Source organism: Micropterus dolomieu, linkage group LG03 (assembly GCF_021292245.1).
Source record: "Micropterus dolomieu isolate WLL.071019.BEF.003 ecotype Adirondacks linkage group LG03, ASM2129224v1, whole genome shotgun sequence".
NCBI classification, from domain to species: domain Eukaryota; kingdom Metazoa; phylum Chordata; class Actinopteri; order Centrarchiformes; family Centrarchidae; genus Micropterus; species Micropterus dolomieu.
In genome coordinates, this window is record NC_060152.1 from 20203017 (window position 1) to 20229352 (window position 26336).

A 26336-nucleotide genomic window follows, 5' to 3' on the forward strand; every position below is an offset into this window, starting at 1 on the left:
ACATCTCCTTTTTTAACTGCTTCTTTTGCCACCTTATCTGCTTTCTCATTTGCCTGAATTCCCGAGTGTGCAGGGACCCACAGAAATATGACATTTTTCCCCTACCTAGCTATTCTTGAGTTCATAAATAAGACTTCATAAAGCAAGTCCAGGTGACTTCTAGTTGTGCATGTCTTCATGCTTATAAGAGCTGACACAGAGTCACTACATATTAATATTTCCTTATCACTAATTTGTTCTGTCCATTCCAACGCCATCAATATGGCAAACAATTCAACTGCAAACACACTCAGACAATCAGATGTTCTTTTGCTAAGTTCTAACTGATACTTAGGAACAACAACTGCAGACCCTGTTGTATCTGTTTGCATGTCCTTTGACCCATCTGTGAAAATCTGAATACTTTCCTTATACATACATTCCCTATAGCTATAATATACACTAGTTAAATCGGCATTCTTATTATTGCGTTTAATCTCAAGTAGTTCCAAATCTACACATGGTACTTCTAATTCCCAGACAGGTCTGATAGGACACACCACATTTGCACCAAACTCTTTATCATATACCCCTGTATCCCTTGCCATTTGCTCTCCTGTCCACCCAAAACTTGTTTTTTGTGTTGTCTGCTTCTCCCAGCACGTCTGCAGCACCCTTTTTGCTGGATGGCTATCTCCATGCCCTCTTAAATTTACCCAATAATTAGCCCCCAGCTGCTTCTTCCTCAGCCACAATGGCATTTCACCTGCTTCTACTTGGAGAGCACATACTGGGGAGGTTCTAACCGCTCCTACACACACTCTTAAAGCCCGAGCTTGTATAACATCCAGGTCTGCTAACACAGATTTGGCTGCCGAACCATATATAATACTTCCATAGTCTAACCTTGATCTTATTAAGGCTATATATATGTATTTCAGCGATGCTACATCCGCTCCCCACCCCAATCCTGCAAGACACCTCATGATATTTATAACTTTTTTACACATATCAACTACATATCTAATATGCTCCCTCCATGTTAATATCACATCAAAATATACTCCCAAAAAACGAAAACTTTCAACTCTCTCTAAATTATTTCCACACAATTTCAAATACCATTCCCTGACTTTCTTTCTTGTGAAGAACATAACTTTTGTTTTTTCCACTGAAAACTTAAATCCCCATTTTGTTCCCCACTTTTCAACATGATTAATTCCATCTTGCATTTTCTTAGCTACATATTCCACATTTCTCCCTTTTTTCCACAATGCTCCATCATCTGCAAACAATGATCTCCCCATATCAGTTGGAATGTTTACAAATACATCATTTATCATAATGGAAAATAAAGTTGGACTTATTACACTCCCCTGAGGTGTCCCGTTTTCTACTATATATTGGCTAGATAGTTCTGCTCCTATATTCCGGTGTTGACATCAACACGCAGACCCCGTGATGATTATCTGTTTGGTTTTGATTGACATGGGCAGCCCAAAGTGTTTTTCCTACATAGAATAATTAAAGCCCTTAATATCAATCAATCAATTAATCAGTGTTTATTTGTATAGCACTTTTAATACAACAGCCATGTAACAGAAAGTGCTTCACATTATAAATGAAGAAGACAATGACAATGATGCCTGTAACACCACAATCTGTGACCTATCAGATTCTGTGACTACACCCAAACGACGATGTTTTCCCTACCATAACCAAGTACTTTTGGAACCTAAACACAACCAAACTGCAACCGCTTCTCATCGTCAACAAAGCCTCTGGCGCGTAACTTCCCATTTGGGTCACAGAATCTGATCACATATTGTGGTGTCACGCCTCACCCCCCCTCAAGACACACATACACACACACACACACACACACACACACACAGCTTTAAAGTAAAAGGCAATAAAAAAAATGAGGTTTAAATTTAACAATTCATTTCAAAAAAGCAAAAAAGCATTTTGTACTCAGTTCATACCGTCAGCTCATACCAGTATTTTATGAGGTTATTGGGGGGGTTACATACACATGGTGGGTGTTATAGGCTGTTTGCAGTATTTTATAGATACAAAAATTCCCAGTTAATGTGTAGTACTTTTATTAATTCATAATTCATCCCAGCCCAGACATTATATGACACATACCAGGTACTACTTACTTATCTAAATTTAGCTTAATCATTTTTAAAATGATTGGCTTCTGCTTCTTGGTTCTGCTAAACCTCATCCTGTGTATTGTGCATTCCAGAGACAGAGAAAAGCATTACCAAGAGGGCATCATTGACTACTCTGGTATTTTTATTATTTTGCTGAGCCTGTTTCCAGTCTTTGTTTATGTCTGATAGGAAGAGATGAAGTTGAGGAATATATGATGTATATCTACAGTATAGTAGTACTAGTAAAGCAATCTGCATTTTAGCAAATTGCCAAATACACCTGTCAAACCCATACATACCACTATATATATTGTGCTGTTTGACTACAAGTCCAATGTTCTGTGTGCATATCAGCTGTGACATTATTCAGTATGTTTCCAACTTTGTTACACCACGAAGATTAGAGTTCACGACACTTTTGGAACAGGGTTGAGGTGTTTATTAGTTTCATTTGTGTTTGGTAATATTGCACAACTTAGTAGACTTACAGTGGGGAGAACAAGTATTTGATACTGCTGATTTTGCAGGTTTTCCTACTTACAAAGCATGTAGAAGTCTGTCATTTTTATCATAGGTACACTTCAACTGTGAGAGACGGGAATCTAAAACAAAAATCCAGAAAATCACATTGTCTGATTTTTAAATAATTAATTTGCATTTTATTGCATTCCTGTAGTTCTTGATTCTTTGTGGACAATTGTTCTTATACAAAATATTTTTTTTTAAACAGGCCATATAATTTAAACCTATACAACCAATGACAATGCACACCAGAGGAACACCATGAGTAACAGCTTTCATTGTATTCATTTTTGTCAAAACTCTTGCTTTGATTACATGATTGTTTAGAAAAGGTGTACAAATAGCCAGGGGTCCACTTAAATTGTTAATGTTTGTATTGGGTTTTCCCTAAAACATCCCCAAATAAAAGTTCAGAAGTGCTAGGTGGTGCATTCAAGTGTTTCATGAGTAACAGCAGCCTCTAGTGGTTTAAAAGAAATGTCTGCAAGTGTCAAGCAAGGGGGATACTCTACACTTGACATGTCTGTGTCCATTACAGTGTAGTAAAGGACCTGTTTTGTAAGGAAACCATGAAAAAAGACAAAAAAATAATAAATAAAACTGTTTACACACTGTAATTAGAAAGAAAGACAATATTTTACATGTGAAAATATATGCACACATTTAAAGTAAATGTCTGAATTCATGCTTGTTTAGAATTGTCAAATGTTTAATTTTTAAATTCCAGGCTTAACTTTTGCAACCAATGTACTTTACAACAAAACACAATACAGCAGTTTTACATTAATGCCTCAACAAAAAACATGACCTTTACATAAAAAATTAAAGCTAAAATGAGGATCCTTTTACAGCAACAAAAACATCCAAAACCCCCCAAAATATAATTTGGAAGAATTCTTCCAAACATGCAGTGCAATATTAACGTGAGAAGATAAAATTCAACGCTTCAGCAAGAAATAGTACAACCAGTCTTCCTAAGATTTACAACTAAACAGTGTTCAATAAAGTTTCAGGTATATTGTACATGTGAGTTTGTTCTCAAACGGTTGCAAACACATTTAACTGAGACTCATTCATGCAGTAGTAAACACAGCTGACTATTGCATGAATGAATCTGCATCAAAAATGTAATCATGTCTATAAGTTCTATGTAGGACTGAGCAGTATAATCATAATATGAGGCAAAGTATCTGATAATTGATAAAATGTTGCATCCATGTATATGATTATAATCACAGCAATTTCTTTGTAATGCTACTGCAATGAACAATTTAACAATTGATTGATGTGCTGAAAAAAACACCTGTGCGTGGATTTATGGCATTTAAAATGTGGTATACAGCCCAGTCCTACATAGAAATATTGCATTTAAAGCCCAGAGTAAGTCATGTCCATGGCAAGAAGTTACAATGCAGTGCGAGGCCCAGCACCCAGTAAGAGAGGAAGTATCCCAGGATGCTCTGTGTGGTAGGAGAACAAGTTGTAAAGTGTGGCAGCAGAGCAATGATGGGGTTTTGAGGCGTGTGCTTGCATCCATTTCGTGAATGTGTCTGTAGCTGTACGTTGGGGTTTGAGGTTTTCCTTCGATGGAGAAGTGGTTCATTGAGCAGGAGCAGATGAGCACTTATCCAGAAGGGCACGGGAGACGAGGAGGCCATGAATCTGGTTAAAACCTAGAAATGTAGATTAAAAATGTGAATGAGTGGAATGAGTTGTTCCTCTCACCCGGACAGATTAAATGTGCCACAAGAAGATGATTATACAATTTACTTACCTGCACATGCATGCACAGTGTTCCAAACACCAGGAGTACTGTTGAATGTACAACATACACAAACACCCTGGGGTTGAACAGTCCCGGTGTGGGTTTGTCAAGCCCTTTACTTGCGCCGCTCTCCCAAAGTCCGAGTCTCAGACACAGCTCTGGGTTAGCTTGAAAGTATGCATAAGCTGCCATTATGCCGAGGGTAGCCATGGGTAGAGCCAGAATAAAGTTTGGTATTTGCTTCAGCTCAAAGTAGCGGAGGAAGCCCACGTCCCAGTACACATCCTGGATATGAGAATAAAGCAGGGGGAGGGGTCTCATGCACCAGAGTGGTGGTGGACCATTTTCATCAGGAACCCTGTAGCCCTTCCGCTCAGCTAGTGACAGAAGAGCATGGGGGATCCGTTCCAAGGAGACGGATGGTGTGCAAAACGTCCTATACCCGTAATACTGGAACGCACAGAAGGGAAGGGCAATAATTGCAGTTCCCAAGAGGGAGGTTAGCAGGAGACGGATGATGACCCAAATGTAGTGCAAGACTTTAGTGTGGCCTTTTGTTGTTGTTCTATATACACGAATTTGGGAAATAGCGTGCAGTGATGGAAGATATAGTAGGAATCCTATGTTAACAAGTCCATTGGATCGTGCTGCAGTGGCTATACTGAGCGCCAGGCAGGCCCGGAAGGTGAATCCTTTTTCCAGGAGGAACAGGCCACCGAATGTGAGCGCAGCAAACAGGCTCTCTGAGTATCCGGCAGTCATGAAAACATTGGCAGGTGTGATGCAGTAGAGCAGGCTGGAGAGCAGAGCAAGGCGCCTGTCCTGAAGAACTATCCTACTAAGCGCATGCAAGGCGACCACACTCAGCAAGAAGAGGGCACTGTTCCCCAGGGCCACAGCCACCAGCAAACGCCCCCGCACACTCAGCCAGCTGCTCAGGGGCCACAGTACCGTGTCTGCCAGGCCTCGCAGGACGACAGGGAAGAGCGGGAAGAAAGCAAAGTTGTGCTCATAAAGGTATCCTCTCTCAGCAATGAAGAGGTAATGCTCGGCATCCCAGTGAGAGAGCCCACCCAACAACCACTCCACCGCACAGTCCAAGTACAGAGGCTCCTCTGTCCGGGGGGGCCTGAACGCATCAGCATCATGGTCAGGAATGGCAGCATTCAGGACCGCCTGAGAAGAAATATTTTTCAATAAACAGAGGTTTGCTGAACAGAGAAACAAAACACACACACACACACACACACACACACACACACACGTGTACAGTCACTTTGTCTGTGACCTACTTATCACACACTGTATTCCCATGAGCACTATTCGTTAACTACCACACAAACATAAAATTGCCAAGGTGACTTCAACATCAGAGGGATTTAAGGTTAATAACCTTAGTTTATAGCTATAACATTATAGCTATAAACTGGGGAAGCTAGATTTGCAAATTACATCCACCTCGCCTGAAACTTACCTGCAGGAACAGTGACAGACCCCTGGCAACTGTGGCAAACTCCAGAACTGCTCTGACATCCATGGTCATTGATGTGATGGACAAAATCTGAACAAGCCAGCTGTGACAGGCCTGAACATTATCGCTCCTACGAGACAGCCACTGTCGGCTTCGTCGTGTTTTCTAGAAAACATAGCTTTCTGTGAAAAAAATATTCGACAAATGACATTTCGCGTTTTCATTGATTCGACAAATTTCAGAGACGGTAACGTTAAACACTCGCTTTGTTAAGATAGCCACGGGTCTTCAAGCAGCGTTTGTTTTCTCTGGGTGCAATCTTTGTCCTCATATCCTCACCCTGCAGCTGCCTGCCTCTTTCGAAAGGCACTTTTCACTTCCGGTGTATCCCAGAACGCATTTCAAAATAAAACCGCATGAGCCCGGGCGAGGAAAACCTTCATGGAGTTTTCGTAATATATAGCGTGATAGTTAATTGTTTAGCTATTATTGACCTAAGTTTTATAACATATCTGCTTTGATTTTACTGTAACATTGTAAGTCAAATCTTGTGATGACGTGACGGGTGAGATATTTTCTCTGTCCAGCAGGCGGCGCTCCACACCGTCTGATGGACTAGTTTCTCCAAGTGGGGCAGCTATGTCATTTTAAAAATGGGAAAACATTTGTTTTTGCCAACCTTTTAAGTCTCTCTTGTCTATTAATTGTGATTGGCTCAGATTTAAGGTGAATATTCTCACACAGGTCTTTGTAAGTAATCTTACAAATGTGGGTTTTATAGAATATTTTCACCTTATTAAATGTGCATTAAGTGGTTTCTTACCCATTATTTGTCTTGCCCGATTAGGGTATAAGCAGAAATGTTTAACTTTCATGGAGTAGAGTACTGTTTAGATAAGTAAGTTAATACAAAGAGAAATCGGTCCTACTTCCTCAAACTTGCTGATGGCTCTGGTGCATTGCAGTTTTATTTTTTTAACATGTATGCTAGTTTTTACTGAAACATAAAACCAGAATTAAAGCTAATGCAAACAGGGAATCCCTGAACACTGCCGCAAAGATACATCCATGTCAGAAATTCTTTTGAACCCAATTTGGATTTGATTGTCCAGACGAGCTCATTCCAGAAGAACAAAACCATCAAACAGCTTACGAAGATTTAATGTACATTTATTCTTACCACGTGGAACATATAGTATAAAGATTTCATACTGAATAAATGATATTCATTGAGCCAAAAAAGGGAAAGGGGGGAATTTACATGTTGTATTAGCTACATAGTCTGAAATACAAATATGCAGAATCCATGACTGAAGAAAAATTGTCAAATGTGTACTTCATCTAGTTTATTTTTGTTGTACCAGGAGATAACAGGTTTGAGCCGTGTCTGCCGTACTACGGAGCTGTGGAGAGACCAGGCGAGTGGGTCTAATCAGCAGGGACTGGAGGTCACAGACCAAACTCACATGTCAGCCTCAATCCCTCACCGATAACAAGTGTGAGAATAGTGACACAGACAGGGACAGACACAGAGAAAGGAAGTGTAATGTACAACATTATTATATACACCACAGCAAAGCTGTATCTGAAGCTGAAAACCAGTCCTAAGAGGTGATTTCTTTTCATTAGGGAATTCATACAATCAAGGGATAAGAGGAGGTAAGGGTGTTGTAGGTTCTTGATACTTTGGGGAAGAAAGCCATTTTCTGTTTAACACCAAACTAAAATGACCTCAAAATTCTAGAAGAGCTGCATCTTCTGCTTCTGTGTGAAACGTGTTACAGAATGCTTACACTCAAGAGCAGTACGGTACAGAAAATGTCCTACAATCTACTGCACACTGCACAGGCCTCCCCGGTGAAGGTGTCTATTGACAGCACTTTGTCTACGGTCGGGCTGACTGGTGAGAATCCAACTACAGCAACTACAACCATTAGGCCACTTGTCAGTCTGCTTCACCTCTGAACGTCAACCACTTACAGACTCATTGTGCCCTCGAGGGGAGAGCTAGGGCACACTGTGTCTCCCAAACTCACTGTAAACGAGACAGCAACTTTGGTTACAGTTTTTGTTTTTCAGCTATTTATTTATTTATTCATTTATTTAACTTTATTAAAAAGTACTTTCCCCCAAGAGCAGAACAGTCTCCAAACCGTGGTGCTCTGCTCTGTGTCATCCAGATGGCATTCGTGTTGCAAGTAGTGTCATTTTATGGGCATCTTTCTGGTTTGTAATCCACCACAGCTCTGTGATTACCCTCCTCGAGCAAGGACGGCCTGGGGAGGGCTCAGAGAATGGAATCTGAAGGATTTTCATAAATTAAAGACAGTCACTTGAACTCTCCTTGCCCCTGTTACGCACACAAGCCAGGTTTCCAGGGAAGAGGGGACTGGGGATTGAAAACCCCAAAAAGTGGAGCCACAGCTCCCTACATCTGTCATGACTGGCCAATCAAAAAGAGTACATCACAGATAACATGAGAAACCAGCGAGTTCATTAGGGGAGACACTGAAAGGTCGAGGAGTCGGGACTCGTGTAGTGTGAACTCTGAGTGGTTCTCCTCCACCTTGGCTAAGGCGTGCAGAGCCCGGGCAGCTCGCCGCATCATGTCCGGGCTTGTGGGCTCGAAGTGCATACCCTGTAGGTGTAGTAAAGAGCTCTGGCTCTGCTGAAGCTGTGTGGCAGCCAGACTGTCCTCCAGGAAGCCCAGCAAGTTGCCCACACTGCCTTTCTGAACAGCAATTGCTCGGGCTGCCATAGTATCACCCTGGGCCAGGTTGGCCAGTAGGACCACCGCCATCTCCCTGCAGACTGCAACCTTTCTGTCTCCGATTTGCCGCACCAGGTTCCCGTACAGCTTCTCCAACCGACTGAATGGCGGAGTGGCCAAGATGAGGTCCACGTTGTTGTCTTGGATGCTTAGTTTGCTTAGCGTCTCCAGGACCAGTCTCTGAGGTGACAAAGCACTATGGGGGCCCAGGGTGGGGAAGGGGTCCTGGGCCTCTGCTGAAGGGCAGACAGCCCAGTGGAGAAGACCATCCAACAGAGGCAAGCAGATGCTCTCGGGGTAGACAGAGAGGTCCAGTTGGCCTGAGATGTTCGCCAAAGTGACCAGTGTGTTCTCTCTCAGGAGCCCGAGGCAGTCCCACCACCATTCATCCCTTTGGCCCATTCCCTCCTCTGAATCCTCATCTTTCTCATAGGTGAGTGGAGCCTGTTTGCGCTCCGGGTGCCTGTGGTGGAGCAGGATCAAGCGACCTAGTAGCAGCAGCAGCCCTGGATGTTTGGACATCTCGTGGTCATTGCCTGGCACAAAGGAGAGGCTGCGGACAATATTGGAGACACAAATGCAGCGGCGGGCTAAAGAATCCTGCCAGTTAGCCAGTGCAATGAGTGGCCCCTCATCTTTACTGTGAGGCTCATCCTCCAGGATAGTGCCAGTCGGCTGTGACTGCTGGGTTAAAACACTGCCGGAGGAAAGAACGGGTCTATTATTCTCCTGGTGACTTTTAACACCTTGCTCAACTGTCTTTGTCTCAGAATCTGTTTTCCTGTCTTCCTCATTACTGAATGAGGGGTTGGCCTTCTCTGAGACTGCAGCTTTCTCTAATGAGGAAGAAGTCTCTTTTGGCCTTTCTTCTTCATCCTGATGCTTCCTTTTCTCTTCCTCAGTTGGCAAGCAATTTTCCAGTATCTGTTCTTCGGGGACTCGTCGCCTCAGCAAAATTTGGGGCACAGGTATTCGTTCCCGTGGCTCCAAGAAGTCTTTGCGTGGTTCAAAGTGGGTCTGGATGTGTTCTGTTGAGTCTCCCCCTCCAGCGCTCCAGTGAACCAACCCGCTGTCAAACTCTTGCTGTTTCCCATGATTACTGGACTGGCCAGCTACAAATGGGTCTTTCTTTCGTACCACTTTGAGGGGAAACTTGTCAAACTTGCTGGCCTGTTGGGGTCTCTCATGGGCAGCTAAGGACTGTGAGGAACCGGACTGCTGGGATGAAGAACCCTTGCTCTTCCTCTCCTCATCTTCTGTCTTCTCATCTCGACCCCGAGCCTCAGAGCACTGCTCTTGTTCTAACTCCTCTTTCACATGAGCTGGCCGCTCCATTTCTCGTTCCTCTTCTTCTTCGTCGTCGCCATCTTCTTCCTCTTGTTCCATGTCCTCTGCCCGTGGTTCCTCTTCTTCCGTGCTGTCCCAGTCTCGTTTCAAGGCATCAGGATCAAGTAGTGTCCTCTGACCAGGGTCTCCCACCTCATACTCCCGCAGAATGCCAAAGATTTCAATGAGGCAGCGTCTGAAATACTCAACCACCAACTCTAGCAGGCCAGGTAACTGAAGAAAGAACATAAATATTTATTTATAATTTATTCTATAATATTAGATGATTACTATGCATAGGGTACTGTTATAAACTGTCATTAAGGGCTCACCGTGTTGAGATCAAAGGTGGAAATACTGCTGTCATCATACAGGAGAATGTTGATGGTATCTAAGGCCCATGTACTCTCAGCCAATAAACCAGACTTTAATGACATCATGACTCTCCAGGCCTCCGGAGTTCCTAAGAAGTCAAGACAAAAAAAACAAAAACACAATTAGTACCAAATATGCTCTAAGCAACAATTTATTGGTGGGCTAAGCAACATTAGGCAGTGCTGTCAATAATAAACAAGGTCAATATCACAAGATGGATACGATTTTTATAAATCTAAAGTCATACCGATATCTTTAACGGTGAGCCTCCGACGTGGTTTCAGGACAGGATGGGTAGCTTCTATAGAGCCCGGGGGAAAAGGCATGTCTCGCCTTATTAGAGGCGACTGCACCGGAGGGGGCACTATGTGAGATGCTGGCACTGGAGGGCCGGCCTTCTGCATCTTCATTACTCCGTGCATATAAGGAGATTTACTAGGCGATGTTCTGCTCTCCATGGGGCGGGGCATGGAGGCGAGGCTGGACACCTGTGGAATGTGGTTCTGCACACCCTGAGGGGGCTGGTAGTTGGACTGTACTGAACGAGGCATGGGTTGGCCAGGCCCTGCTGGACCATAAGGGGGCTGTCGTGGGCCCATCTGACCCCCCCACTGGCCATCATGATTCATGCGCTGTTCTGATGACATCATTTCCTCTGAGCGGTTCATGCCAGGGAAACCGGGTGCCTGGGGTGGACCCCCAGAGCCACCCTGACGGCCTGGATAGTTCTGATAGTTAATGTCTCGTGGTCCCTGCCACATACCTCCCTGAGGACCGTCAGGGCCTGACTGCATCATCTGAGGGGGCATGTTGGGCTGAGCGTTAGGCCCCGTCGCTCCCTGCATCCGTTCACGACCAAAGGCAAAGGGGAACTGATTGCCTGGGCCAGGTGGACGGCGATCAGAGCCAGGGTAGGGCCCACTGCCGCTGTACTGATTGTACGGCTCCTGCTGTGCTGAAGAGGGTGCAGAGGCACCTCCTTGCGGTTGCTGCTGCTGTGGTGGTGGTTGTTGTTGTTGTCCGCCATGGAAGGGCCCACTGTACTCCGTCTCATGACGTTTCGATGGAGGGTAACCCCCTTCAACAGGACGCTTGTAACTCTACACATAAAAAAAAAAAAAAGGTACAGAGAGACACACAATTACTTTCATTATTTTGCACAATTTCAGTATAAATCTTGTAAAAATTAATACATATCACTGATTCCTGCTCAAAAAAACAAAATGCTAATATTTGATAGCATCTCAGTCAAAGGGAAAAACATACTAAAACAATAAATAACGTTATTTGAGCACAGTGAGAAATCATGTAGCGCATAAGGATCATTGACCTGTTGTTGTGGGTACATTCCAGGCGGCTGATTTGGGTAGGAGCCAGTAGGGGGCGTTCCCTGTCCAGGATACTGATTACCATAGGAATCATGCCTGCAAACATTAAGCCTTGTCAGTATAACCATGAAAATATTGTGCATCTCTAAATCACTGGATTAAAGCCATGGCCCACTGTTACACATGTACAGTCACACACACAGCCAACATTGATATATACAGTGATTTACGAACAAAATACATCCAGTAGGGTTTCTTTGTTTACAGCTTCACACTCAATTTCATTGCACTGAATCTCTATTATTCCCGTCTCCTTTGTATCATCATGATTCATTGTTTTTCTCCAATCTAAAATTTGATTATACCCAACTCTTTTTGTTAACTGTACTACTTACTAGTTGGTAAATAATAAAAAAAACTCTATGCTTACATCACATACAATACGCCTTAACCAAAGAGCTGTGAAGATTAAGCAAGATTTGGAGTAACTATTTTACCCATGAAAGGTGGCAACAATGTTCATGATGTGATCATGTTTTGATTAATATTTGTGAAAATAATAAATATCAAAATAATGACAAATTACAATGTCTAACAAAATGGTACAACCGGAATAAAATAGGCTGTCTTGTAACGACACTGAAAAACCCTTTACATTACAACTACAAAAGCAATACGTTTGTTTTATATGAAGAATGATCAGTGTTCATTGACAGCAGCTTTAAATCTAAGAAGCTCGGCAAATAAGTGCCATGTGAACTGACCGTGGCTGCTGTGGTGGGAAGCGATTTGGCGAATACATCCCCGTGTCGGCGTTGGCAGGCATCATAGGGTTTGGCTGAGGAGCACCGGTTCCCATGTTGCCCTCTGGGCCCATCCCTTGCTCTGATCTTAGAAAATCAGAACAATACACGTGGTGAGTTTTTTTCATATTTTGCTACACACAGACATACAAATTACGCTAGAGCTTATCCAGAAAAAAGCAGGACAAAAACGGTTCAGAACTTCAACATGAATACTTTGGTTGCAATTTCATATCCAAAATGAGTTGTTCAGTTTATTTATTATTTAAGCATGTGACTATTTCCAGTCAAACATGTACAAGTAGGTGACTACTTCATAGATAGCCGGTTTTACACATGGAGTTCAATGGCGTCAGAACTGCTTGTGCAAGAATCAGCCATAAGATAAACTCAAATTCTCCATAAGAAAACTGTAAGAAATGTAAATACTTGTACTTCATGCTCATCTCTGAATACATATCAAATTTATTTTCTTTATAGTTTGCTCATTCATTAACTGCTCTGTATCCATTTAAAGCATTAATTATTAATTGTAAACTTCTGTTTAAAGTCTAAGATTTAATTTGGTTAGTTGAGACAACAACTAAAATATCGTATCCTGAATCTTAAATAGTTACGAACTTATTACTTTATAAATCACATCATGCAGCATAAATCTAGTGCAGGACCCTTCTACTATAACAAAGACAAAATACTAGTACCCTCAAGATACTGAGCAATATCACAATGATGCCGCAGTGGATAAGATACATGCCTTTGGTGTGAGAGACCCAGGTTCGAATCCACTGTAAGGCACCAATGTGTCCCTGAGCAAGACACTAAACCCCTAGTTGCTCTAGAGGCGTGTGACCTCTGACATTAGCAATTGTAAGTCGCTTTGGATAAAAGAGTCAGCTAAATGAATAAAAATGTAAAAAAATAAAATAAAATAAAAAGTTAAACTAATAATAGAGAGCCAAAGTCACTCGCTTACGCTTCCGGCCCATGGGAGCTTATTTCAGGGAAATATGTACGGTAGTCAATGGCGAGAGACAACTTATCTTTTTATCCCGTTAGAATTGAGCCCTGAATTACACATATGATGTTGGTCAATTAAAAATATAATTTTGCAAGTCAAGAAAGTCACAGTTTGTCGTAAAACAGTGAAGTTACATGTTGTTTTGTGTGAAACCCATTCAATGAACTACATCTCTCGTCTTGTACAATATAATGACGTTGGCAACATGTTAGTGCAGTAATGCTAGCTAACGTTCATTGTTGAACGTTAGCTAGCATTACTTGCATTACTTTCTTGCTACTAGCTAGATAACTTAGCTATGTTACATGCAGAAATATCTCTCACCTGGTAAGTTTAATCCAACGACTCATTGTCCTCTTATCACATCATCCTCTCATTTAAGTTTTTTGACATTAGCTTCAGTCATTGAAACAGTTGCAACTGTCATCAACATCACATACGCACCTTTTGGGTTTGTGGTCTTTGCAATTATGTATTTTCACAGTCTTCTACCTCAGTAGTATTACAATAAATTGCGAGTTTCTTGACTTTAAAATATATCTTTTAAATTGACAAACATATGTGTAATTCAGGGCACAATTCAACGGAATCAAAATATTTGTTGTCTCCTGCCATTGACTACTGTACAATTTGTTTTCCGAAATAAGGTCCCATGGTGGTCCACCGGAAGGGGAGGGACTTAGGATCTCTATGATAAAATTAAACAAAATTGGAAGAAAGGTTACGATTTCATCAACAATATAGTAAAGGGTTCTCACAGGATGGGCAGATACATGACATATCTACCACAGTCCAACCACATCTTCCTTTTCTGTGCAACTTTTTCAGATGTGCTCGACTAAATCTGGAGATTGTTGTTGGTTCTTCACAACAAAACACTGTCAATCTCTGGCAGTACATCGAAGCATAATTAAGTGTGTAAGATTCCATTGCAAATTCCCATACATTTCTTGAAATCCAATTCAACAAATTCAGTCTTGAAAGTTATTAATTAGACATACATTTCCTGACCTGTTTAGGATATTTGAGGTTTGACTGATCATAAAATTGCTGCTGGCTATAACAAGCACTGTTCAATGACTTTGAAAATGCCATCTTCCATTCAATGGTTCTTACCTCCTGTCATAGCCTGGTCCATAAGGATACTGCTGTCTGGGCCCCATTGGCATCGTGCCCATGGCCCCTGGTGGCCCCCTGTTGAATGGAGGCTGCTGCTGTTGCTGCTGCTGCGGGGGTTGCTGCTGCTGTTGGTCTCCTACCCCGCTGTTCGGGCCCTGGTTAGCATGTCCAAACTGCTCTCCAACTGGAAATGCATTTAGAATGAAAGCCCATTTAAAACTGATTGGGTAATTAACAAAGTACTTTAGTTTCTAGGATAACATAATCCATTCAGCTCCCGTCCCGTCAGTGTGCCCACCTTTACGCATGTTACCAAAGGGATCCTTATTGGGCTCATAGGTGCCCATGCGCCCTTGCATGTCAGGTGTGTTCATGCCCGACTGATAGGCAGAGTTGGGCGTCATGTTCTTCCTGGGGAAAGCGGGGTCATTTCCTTCAGAGAAGGGGTCCTGCAGGTTAACGCTGCTCCTACAGAGAAGCAGTGGTGAGGGGAAGTTAGGAGATAAGAGACAGACAAACAAAAAGGCAGAAAGAAATTAGTTTCTCTAATTAAAGTGTCTTTCAGAAGCTAGAACCAGCTGGTATAATCAGGTGTTTTAATGAGAGTCACCTGGACCCAGGTGGCATGGGGGGCATCTGGGTATGAGGAGTGGAGGCTGGAGTGGGAGGCTTTAGGTCTCCTCCCTCAGCCATGGAGCTGCTGGTGGACTGGGGTGTCTGAGGACCCTGCAGAGAACCTGACCCCGCTGTGGAGCACAGGGATGCTTCAGTTCGAAATGAGAGGAGCAGACAGACAAGGTACATGACATTAATGACACAGCAAGTTATATTTTAGTTGGTTTTAAAGTACATGGGTTACTGGATTTGAACCGCACCGAAACCCCTGTTCATTTGAAAAAATGGCATGAGTACGACTCTAACCTGGAGAGGGTGGCTGGACCTTAGCAGTTTGGTTCTTTTTGTTGTCTGCAAAAATCTCAGGAGGGGGGTCCTCACCACGCTCAATCTTGCACTCAAAGGCATACAGACACTGGATGTACTGTTTCTTCAAAGAACTGGCAGCGCTGCTGGATGTACCCACATTCAGGGAAGTGGCTAGGTCACGCCATTTCTTATTCTTATTCACCTGTGAGACACACAAGACATATTTAGAACAGAGATCACAATACGGGGCAAGCAATAAGTGTACGTTGGGATTTAATGTAGTTAATTAATGCCATATTAACCTGTGCCATGCCTCCGATGTCTTTTACTGACATATAGAGCCGGAAGAGGTCGAGGGGTTTGCGCCCCACAGCGGGCAGGTTGGTCATGCCCATGGCTTTCTCTTCAATGAAGGCCAAATAACGGTCCACCCACATCTTCCTGTCTGGCTCTGGTCCTAACTCATACAGGCGTGCTATCTTTTCATTGGTTGTGGTGGAAGAGTTGGACTTCTGTTTTGTACAAGAGAAATAAACAACAATTTTAAAGCAGAGTAGAAATTTGGCAGATGCACCAACAGACCACACTTGAGTTGTTCAAACTTTCAAGGATTTTCACAAATACGGTTGTTAACATCTAGTAGACAGTGACCTTTTTGGACTCTGGCTTGGGTGTTCCACTCCCATCTACTTTGTTATTCATCTTATTGTTCATCTCTGGGGTGGGGGCCATACCTAGACACAATGATAGGGCTCAGAATTAGCTGTGAAATTGCCACATTAAAGGGTGAATAAAGCTAGGTGCAGTCATCTCTGTACAATTTACCGCTGGAATTATTGGCCATGTTGGGCCCCATTGGATAAGGTGATCCACCTTGAGTGTTTATCATTCCAGGCATGTTGTTCATAGGGGGGCCATAAGGGGGACCGGAGCCTATCATGCCAGGAGACATGTTGGGGTAACCCGGCATCCTGGGCGGAAGAGAAAATATGAGCTTCTTGTATTAATACATTAATATAAAAGTGACAACGTGTGGTACAGGTATGAAGTTAATAAAGTTAGGCACTTAAGGATATATCATAAAGTCACTTTGGACAAAAGCATCTGCTAAATTCCCTAAATGTAAGTGTAACTTGTCATAAACCAACCTGTTGTGCATGGAGTTGGTGGCAGGGTGTTGCATGGCTGCAGGGTCTTGGGGCTTTCGGTTCATGCCTGGAGGAGGACACATTCCTGAGCCTACCTGGGGTGGCATATTGCCCATGTTAGGAGGCATGTTTGGACCCATGTTCGGGCCCATATTTGGACCCATGTTGGGGCCATAGGGACGTGCCCCCATTTGATTAGGAGGTATCCTTCCTGGAGGTATTCCAGCATATGGTGGCCCCCCACCCTGTCCTGCCATGGGGTTCATTGGGCCCATGCCCGGCCCAGTGTAGTTGGCGTTGGGCATGTTGCCATAGCCCGGTTGACGGGGATAACCTAAGGATGAAATTATAACAAATCAGGTAATGTAATCACTTGGCTGTAAGTGTATACTGGTCTGGAAAAATCACTGCAGCAAAGAACGTTATATGTGTACAACATTAAAAAAGTGGAGTCTTTTCCTGAAGAGCTGTGTGAGGCAGACTTTTTCCCCTACAGTGTGCTAGCAGAGAGCTATGCACCCTGAGCAACAAGCCTTCATCACAGTCTCAGCTCTACTGACAGGAGGCTCTGCTACGTCAGCTGACTCTCTGCTTCATGGCTATAAATAGCTGCAACAGAGTCAGAGGGAGGGGCCAATGATAGCATGGTACTCCTATGAAGCATAGAGAGCTATATTTCATATGTTTGTCTAACGGGAAATATACATGATTAAACAGATAAATGAATACTGTTACTTTACTTACCTATATTTTATTTGTTTTTTATTGCACAATTCTTCTGCTTATGTTTTTATTTCACACTTGCTTTGGCAACTTAAAGGTATGTATATTCCCATGGCAATAAAGTCCCTTTGAATTGAACGTAAGTGGAAAACCTCTAAATATCTAAAATTAAGCCTTAAAAGTTCCATCTCTAGAGGGCTTTTTGATGAATCTTTACACAACACCATACCAGAATTTAAAAAATAAAAATAAATTAAAGCACTTTCTTTTCAAGTCAGATCCTGACAGTGACTATTTGAAAGTACACACCTTGGGGCCCATATTGTCCTCCCTGCTGTCCATAGCCACCCATGGAGTTGTTCTGCTGATATGGGCCCATCCCAGGGTGCATCTGTCCCCCTGAGGACTGGCGAGGCGACAGTGCAGAGGCTGACTGGGGGGAGCCATAAGGGGGCATCTGAGGGTTTCTCTGCATAAACCCTGAAAGAGGGCAAGAGAGGAAGAACAGTGATCAGACTCAGATGCTACAGCAAACCAAAAATGTTAATCTCTACGCACACTTTGCATTTAGACTGCAGCATACCTCTCTCCTGGGCCATAGGAGACTGGCTCATTGCAGGGTGCATGCTCCCATCTGACTGCACACTTGATGGCCTGGGAGGCATCTGGGTCCCTAAACATTAATATTTAAGGTAAGTTTGTGTGAGTTCAGAAAAGGTACAAGTACAGAGATCCAAGCTATGGTGGGTATAATGTAGTACACAGTGGTCAAAGGCTGAATTCCATTCTGAAGCAATGAACAAAACTGAAACCAGAATATTTATCGCTTAAAAAAAAAGGTGTATCCTGTTATCTTTTTGAGTAGGAAGTTCAGTAATATTACTCCATTATAATGATGTATTTGGCTGAAAATACAGCAAAAAAGTGGCTATCAATGTTGTGGGTGGACAAAAATAAACCAACGTGAAAGCATGTTACAATTTCAAACTTCTGCGTTTGAGAAATACGCCAACAAGAAAACCATGGCAAGGAACACAAACAATGGTTAGTATTTGGCTCCGCATTCTTGTCAAGCTTTTGTCAATCATGTCCAAGTTGTCAACCTCCCAAACATATTTAGGATCTTTGACCCTGCCGGATCCATTGGCTCAGTCCTTATAAATGCATGTTCTGTGAACAAGCATTGTCCAGCGTAGTCAAGAGGTGATTGAGGAAACCAAATACATCCGGCTGAGTTAAAAAGGAAAACTGTAATTACAGAACATCTTTACTGTTATGTGAAGCAGCCATAAAAGCAGAGCTTTATATAGAGAGTATTAAAGCTTCAATGATGTTTCGGAAAAAATATACAGGAAATGGTACTGACACAGTGTGGCGATGCGTCTTTTCTAACTTTAAATGCTACTTAAGGAGGGATTTTAAATCAGGATAATGGGGTGTAATTAAGTATGCTAGTAGAGTTTTGTTCTTCTTAGTGTAAAATATGTAGACAAAATTCAAGAACTTAATGATAAAAATTTAAGTTGTCTTGTTTCAGCGTGTGAGGGATCAGCCCACCTGGCATGTTGGCGGGTGACAGTGGTCCTGTGCGGGGTGTGCTGGCGCTGGCAGGGGAGCCAGCTGGGGAAGGTGAAGGCCCTCGGATGCCCGGCAGGTGGGGTGACGTGTGAGGAGAGAAAGGCGACTGAGCCTGGTTACTCTGCTCGCCCTGGCTGCTCGACACACCCGACGTGCTCACACCAGGACTCAGAGCACCCTCTGTACCGGTAGGCAGGTCATCGATGGACCCTGACAGGTCCTGAAAACACCGGACAGGAAGAGGTCAACAAACACAGTATATTTAAGAAAAAAGGGGGGGGGTTAAAATTTATGACTTCAGTAGATTCAGCTTCTGTGTATTTTGACACAGACTGTATCTTTACAGATGAATCATAACTTTTCATAGTATTGTATTGTTTATTTCATATACTTGCTGAAGTATCAACATGTTGCAATTTGTTCTCTGTTGTTTAGATACGAGTGGCACACAAGTACCACACACACAGGCCCAGAGGCCTTTGTCCTTATTTATCTTTTGAAAGGAAAAAAAAAAAAAAAATGAGTGGTTGTCATGGTTACCAAGGTTTGTAGGATTCCAGCTGAGTCAGCATGTAGCAACAGCAGCCTTGCCATGTGATTTCAATACACAAACAAACTCTTGTGTTCATCTCCGATTTACTCGTTTACCCAGCACCTTTTCCAGCATCAGCCACACACACACAGCAGTCTCTCAACAACCACTAACATGCAGCCGCACACAAAGTCTAAATTGATCAAGGGACAGAAAACACAGCAGCAAAATATCTGACATTCAAAGTAACACAATGGGAATTTTAAATGTAATGAGCCTCATATCTTCATGTGTTTGATAAGTAGTAAAATGAACTTGTACTGTGTAATCTAAACTACAAGACACACCGTCTAACATGATGGTGAAAAGCAAAAAAGAGGGCTCTACAGTGAGAATTTCTCTTGCATTTGCCCCTAAAAATCATATGCGCAAACAGGAAAAATCCTTTATGAGCACAGCATGTGAATAAAGATTATAACCTTTCCCCTGCTGCTGATTGTTTAAAAACTACAAGTCCCACATTCCACAAGCCGCAATGTGCCAATCACAGTAGAGTTTTCCATGATGAGCAACCAGTGTCAAGTGAGAGAAAGGTGAACAACAGTGAAAATCATATCATTGAGATCCATCAGTAGGCTATAACTTCTGTTATATGTGCAGACATCACAAAAATTAAACACCATTAATTACCCCCGCTGTCACTTCAACGTCTACTTGTCCCGGCAGAGAGAGCGCACACACGCCCAGTATAAATATGCATGTAATAAACAAGCACACATACTCCTTGTGGGGGGAAAGGGTTAGCGTAGAGCCCCAGAAAACGGTGTGAAAAGGCTTTTTATGTTCCAGCAGTAGCATAACAAGAATGACTTACCGGAAGGCTGGAGGGGCGGCCTTGACTGTCTTCTGGACCCGACTTGGGCTGAGTGGATGGAGGGGCATTGGACTGAAATGAGTCCTGGGACACCTCCTGAAAGAAATCAGAACAAATGCTTGAGCATACTGTCAGAGTTATGGGAAAGAATACATGTGAACGCACAGAGAAAGATAATCAAGTATGATGAATATGATCCCAGACTGAGGGTGGTACCTGCTGTTGTGGAGGAGGAAAGCGCTGATAAGGTGACTGTTGTGCTTGCTGCTGAGGGTTCTGTGGGTACGCTGCAGGCTGGCCCTGTGGGTGTTGGCTGTGTCCCGGTGGTTGCTGTGGAGGTTGAGACTGTGCCTGCTGTTGCTGCGAGGGGGGCTGCTGAGCCCCCTGTGTGGATCCTGGGTAGTTGGACTGGCCCTGTGATCCAGGGGGATCCTGGGAACTTGGCTGCTGCGGGGCCTGACTGGGAGGACCCTGCTGCTGGGCGTAGAGAGACTGGCCAGACTGTGGGGCTGAGGTTTGGGAATAAGGTGGCTGAGACTGTGGGGGCCCTTGGGATGGGCCTGGCAGTGGCCCCTGGGACTGTGGGGGCATGTGGGGCTGCTGATATGGTGGTCCTCCCTGGGTAAGTGGTGCAGAAGTTGGTGGAGGGTGGGGTTGCCCTGTGTACGGCGTCTGGCTACCCGATTGTCCAGGTGGGGTCTGGGTGTAGGGGGTTTGCTGCTGGCCTGGGTGAGGAGCCTGGCCAGGCTGGCCGTAATATGGTGCCTGGCCCTGAGAGCCATAGCCTCCTGGTCCCTGCTGTCCATAAGATCCCATCTAAACAAAATACAGAGACACAAAATACCTCAGACAAAACTGAAGAAAACACACACAACATCAAAATCAAATTAACACAATGATGACTTATTTATGAATAATATCAATCATGTGAAATACCTGTGGACCATACGGCATGCCACCCATGCCTCCAGGAGTACGTCCTTGCATTCCCACTGGGTATCGCTGGGGACCTGGAGAGCCATAACCCTGGCCAGGGTAACCAGACCCTTGTTGGGGACCTGTGGGAGGCCCCTGCTGCGACTGCTGACCGTATGGACTGCCTGCTCCGTATGGTTGACCTCTCATTTTTCCCATCGAGTCAATGGGACCAGGTGGCTGGACATGGAGAGAACACCAGACAATACTTTAAGTCAACAATCAAGCAGCATAGGAAAAATCTAGACAGTAAGTGCTACAACTTACATCAACCCTCCTCATACTTATACAACTTAATTCTGTATTTGCCATTTCTTCAGTCAATAAAATACATGGCTGTATTTTGCAGGACTAAAAGTGTAAAAACAAACTCCAATGAATGGGAAAATTGTGCTTTTCACCTTATTTCCCACGGTCATTACCCTGATTTTTTTTCACCTCATTTTGCCATAGTTTCGGAAGTCAACAGAGCTATATATATCTACTTTCGAATGGAGGGCAGTCTGCCCAATCTTAAACATATCCCAGCTGTGCTCCTGTTTTGAGCCTGGTCCAAGTAGATTTTTCCCCCCAGAGAATGCAGTTTGGCTCTGGATGAATGACACAAGAAATGAAGGAAGTACTCTCACAACAGCCGGCGAGAGTGAAAAATGCATGAGAACATACTTTGTACAAACCCTTTACTTAGTTTAAATGTTCTTTCTCAGGTAAAAAAAAGGAAAAAAGCGTTATGTCTCAATCATCAACACTATCAACGTACTGCAGCGCTATTACATTTAGGATACAATAATTTTCTCACATACACCAAAACTATACAGCACTAAAAGGTTGGGAATTTTATGATAATTTCAACAGAAGAACATCTACTTGAAAACAAAGTATCCCCTTACATCAAGTGAATTCCCACGGGCACACTTTGCTTTGAAGAGCGTCCTCAGTTTAACAACAGCCCTTTACAAGTAGTATGCAAAGTACCTTAGGTGACATTTTGCAGATCCAAGATAATGAAGTGAAATAAATAAGTGCAGCACATGGCTAATCTGCATAAGACAGAGAGGAAACTCCCTTGGCTGGTGAGAGATGGTGGACTGCCTTCTGATTGGCTTGGGGGGAGGATTGGGGGCGAATTCTTTGCAGTCACACAGTCAAACTTGTGTGGCATGCCAGACACAACAGCAACACACATGTCCTCACAGACAGTCTAATCTGCCTTTTGCTACCTGTGTCACAAGTTCCAATATAAAAAACAAAAAGGTGTCTATCAGTGTTTAATTTGTTTACCTAGGGAACCTCAAGGACAATAAATAAGGCGGTATGTAAATAAAAAAAACAAATGGAATAGCAGATGTTGCCTTAAGTCATTGTGTTGTAAACATTTAATGACTTGAGTAATACTGTTATGTGGTTTTTAATGTGGGTTTGATACAAACACATGGCACTCTACCTGTGGTATTAAATGATGCAGACTGCAGTTGTCACTTGAGTTCATACATTGGCCATCAAGCTGCAGCCTAGGCTATGTGACAGAACTGGTTCTGATGGCATCTATGCTACATGCATGCAACAAACAGCTAATAACCAGGAGTTTCCTCATCTGAGGAAATATTTCCCCAAAGATTAAACAAAAAAGATATAAAACCACACATAATCCATTGTCCCTGTTGCTCCAACACTGCGCGTTTTGTTGCAATGTGGAGCAGAGCAGAGGAGTGAAGCAATAATACCTCTGGTGACCCTGTGATGACTTAATGCTGCGTGCTCTTATCAGCAACTGTTGCCTTGCATCACATGTAATTATAAATGGCCATGAGCAGCGGATGAGGAGCCAATCAGATTTCAGCTAGCATGTCAACCAAAGACCAACTATCTCCTGGCTTTGACAGCAGGATTTTACCTCCACAATTCAAATCCCACTGCAATCTGCAGTCACTCACTCATGTATGGCTGAGCTGACTGTTTACAGGCAGCATGCACGGGAAGCCCAGCAGCCTTTCAGCACATGGAAACCCATGAAATCAATCTATGATCAAAGTGTAATAATTGACACACTTTTCCCTGACATCTTGCAGGACATTTAAGTCATTTAAAGTGAACCTACACACGCCTTTTTTAACTAACCGCGAGAGGCTGATTCGGCATGCAACACATTCCTTCCTTCGTAACCACAAAATTATAGTTTATAGGGCTAGAAAACAAAACAACCTGGGTGCATAAGCAACTATCATAAACTAACATGTGTAGGAACACGTTACCCTTTATATACCCATGTAGTATAAACACATTTATACCAGAATACACTGTAAATGTGAGATAATGCGCGGAGGAAAGCTATCGGAGAAAAAACGAGCCGTTGCTCTTCGGTGAGTCTTTCCGTCCCTTTTCAAAGTCGGGCCTTCTTGGCTCCCTGAACGTCCTTACATCGTTTCAACAACTTATTTCTTCTTCAAGCGGCGCTCTTGTATTGCCACATACCTTCAGAGATATATTAAAAACAACAACTATTGAACGGTCTGGTGTAAAGGGGAAACACACACGAGAGGCAGCCATTTTAGAGTCTTTGCGAACTAGTATTAGACAATGGCTGGCCTGCTACGTTGTGAACTAGCTAGGAGGAGGGAAGGAGACGTGCTATAGCCCGCATCATGGTCCTGTAATAATGTTACTTTACCTGGTTTCTAACTAGAGGCTGCCCGGCACTTCCCGGACTCATGGGCGACGGGAGATGGCTTCTTTGTTGCCAGCCCGGATTGCTCCCTCCATAGAGACTGCTACTGCCCATGTCTGCTGGTCCCTTACTAACGTTAGCTCCGTCTTGGCTACTGTAGTCGCTAGACGGGTAGTTTGGATATGCCCGCGTCGAGCTGGGGGCGGTCAGGAGTTTGTTGAGGGTCGGTGTGGATGTAGGTTGAGGGTTTCCAATGTTGTATCTCTGGTTATTGTAAGATCCAGCCATCGCCGTGGGTCCTCCCGCTGGTGGCTGCTGCTTAACGTTAGCTGGCTGCCCCCCAGCTGTCGGCGCCTGGGTACTGCGAGGGGAGTTCATGGCGTATGCTTGACCGGGATAAGGAGTCCTGTTCGGGAATGAGTTGTAGTTGTTAAACTGGTGGTTTGAAAAGCCATGGTCGTGTGAATTAGGTTGATACGGGTCCATCATGTTGCTCGACTGTACGACCGGACCCGCAGCAGCTGCCATGCCAGGGCTTTGTTGTCCGCCATGTTGATGAAAAGGGGCCCGACCGTAGTGCTGACTGTATCCGTACGAAGGTGGAGGAAAAGCGGGGCCGTGGTGATGCACCAAACCGGGATGGTTATTTCCCTCCGGTCCGACAGAGTCATTCTGATTATTACTGTTAGCCCTGGGCGGGTTCCCATTCCCGTTCTTCATCTCAGGTTCCCCTCCTCCCCCTGCATTTCCACCGTCGGTCCCGTCCTGCAGATCCCCCCGGCCCGGCGATCCGCTGTCCAAGCCCGGCTGCTTTTTGTCTGACTGCTTCTCCCCAGGTACCGACTCCTCCTTCGAGTCTCGGTCCGGCTTTTTGAGTTCGGAAGGCGGGCTAGTGTTCAGAGTGGCGGCGCTGACGACCTGAGCGGCCATGATATACCCCCCCCTCCCCACCTCGCTCCCTCTCTCGGCGGGTCAGTCACTATCAAAATCTAGCATTGAATATAAATAATTGTTTATAACCATTTATCCTTGTGTCGATTCATTCCCACCCCTTATACCGGACCGAATCCGGCGGCCATCCCCCCGGTTCCGGTTCCGTAAACGGGTTAGAGATATGATGGAGGCTCCATACAATGCGTAAAAAAGCGACAGAAATTGTTGTGGGAGTTGTGTTACTGAGCCCGGGTAGAGGCAGGGAGCGAACCCAACCAACACGAGGCTCCGGTGGATACAGCCATTTTACTGAGCCGCACAGATGGCTGCAAAACACGGACTGAATCCACTCCGACGCGGACTGGACTTTCTTGTCTTACCGCACATTGTCTTTTTTTGTTGTTGCTCTACATAGGTGGAATATTTTCTCTACATGAAGATATGTTCACACAACTCATTAATGTTGCGTTACCAACCTATTAAAACTAAGTATTTTAAATAATCCATCATCCAGTAGGCTGTGTAAAAATATGCATGGTAGATTTCATTCGTGATCAGTGCAGGGGGAAACTAAATAGAGAACTGCACATGTAAAGATCTGTACTGCACACTGCAAGATGGGTATTAAATAAAACTATGTAATTTAGCCTGGCTTGCCATACACGCAGTTATTTGGGGGGAAAATATATATATATATATATATATATATATATATATATATATATATATTTAGCTCATAAATCTGCCTTTGTACACACTGTTGCTTTTAGTAAATTCCCAACAGTGTTTCTGAGTGGTATTTAGGCAAGCAACGGCAAAACACACAGGTTTTTCCAGACCAGAAGGAGGAAGCCTTGCAGCAAGCAAACGAGACTACCAATGCACATTCCCTCTTATTCCCTCCCCTGCCTGCTCTGCTCTCCTCTACCACCCCCTCTCCTCTCCTCTCCTCTCTGTCTGTCTCTCACTCCAGCAGAAGCACTCCTCTGCTGAGTGTGGGGGGATGGGTGCGCAGGCTCGCTCAACCTACTAACATTGAACTACGCCGTACAGGGGGGAGAAAAAAACCCCAGACCTTATCTTCCAGACAGAGGATGCATGAACAGTTTCAAAGTCTCCCAACAATTAGAAAAATGGAGCATTTGCCCCGCCACCCCTCCTCAGTCAAATGAACCAGACATTTTTGACATCCACAAAACGCACAGGGTGTGTGCACAGTACGAGCAAGGATGGGATGGCAATGAGAAATGTGTGTGTGTGTGTGTGTGTGTGTGTTAGGCAGAGGGAGTTGTGTTAAATAACCAATGAAATGCAAATGCTTGACAAGGTTAATGAGGCGTTTAATA

General features: G+C 43.8%; 2 protein-coding genes across 5 annotated transcripts; both read right to left on the reverse strand.

Annotated features, from left to right (window-relative positions):
• Positions 1–2780: 2780 nt before the first annotated feature.
• pigv (phosphatidylinositol glycan anchor biosynthesis, class V) lies at positions 2781–6296 on the reverse strand. Of its 2 annotated transcripts, none has more exons than XM_046043965.1 (4): positions 6165–6296; positions 5903–6081; positions 4438–5604; positions 2781–4336 (listed from the first exon to the last, which is right to left on the reverse strand). In XM_046043965.1, exons 2-4 carry the CDS (start codon positions 5969–5971, stop codon positions 4049–4051), a joined length of 1524 nt encoding a protein of 507 aa, XP_045899921.1. In that variant the 5' UTR covers positions 5972–6081; positions 6165–6296; the 3' UTR covers positions 2781–4048. The 2 variants fall into 2 exon arrangements, with proteins under 2 accessions (XP_045899921.1, XP_045899920.1); XM_046043964.1 differs by having other exon boundaries at positions 5903–6064; positions 6165–6244.
• A 757-nt stretch (positions 6297–7053) lies between these two features.
• Positions 7054–25278, reverse strand: arid1aa (AT rich interactive domain 1Aa (SWI-like)). Of its 3 annotated transcripts, none has more exons than XM_046043962.1 (20): positions 24061–25278; positions 21354–21572; positions 20634–21230; positions 20418–20513; positions 18991–19231; positions 18017–18106; positions 17743–17913; positions 16711–17044; positions 16388–16533; positions 16214–16296; positions 15865–16074; positions 15560–15764; positions 15249–15402; positions 14937–15106; positions 14636–14822; positions 12463–12588; positions 11701–11794; positions 10618–11470; positions 10328–10458; positions 7054–10229 (listed from the first exon to the last, which is right to left on the reverse strand). In XM_046043962.1, the coding sequence occupies exons 1-20, from the start codon at positions 24985–24987 to the stop codon at positions 8337–8339; spliced, it is 6927 nt and encodes a 2308-aa protein (XP_045899918.1). In that variant the 5' UTR covers positions 24988–25278; the 3' UTR covers positions 7054–8336. The 3 variants fall into 3 exon arrangements, with proteins under 3 accessions (XP_045899918.1, XP_045899919.1, XP_045899917.1); XM_046043963.1 differs by having other exon boundaries at positions 14937–15100; positions 20634–21233; XM_046043961.1 differs by having other exon boundaries at positions 20634–21233.
• Between the last annotated feature and the right edge of the window lie 1058 nt (positions 25279–26336).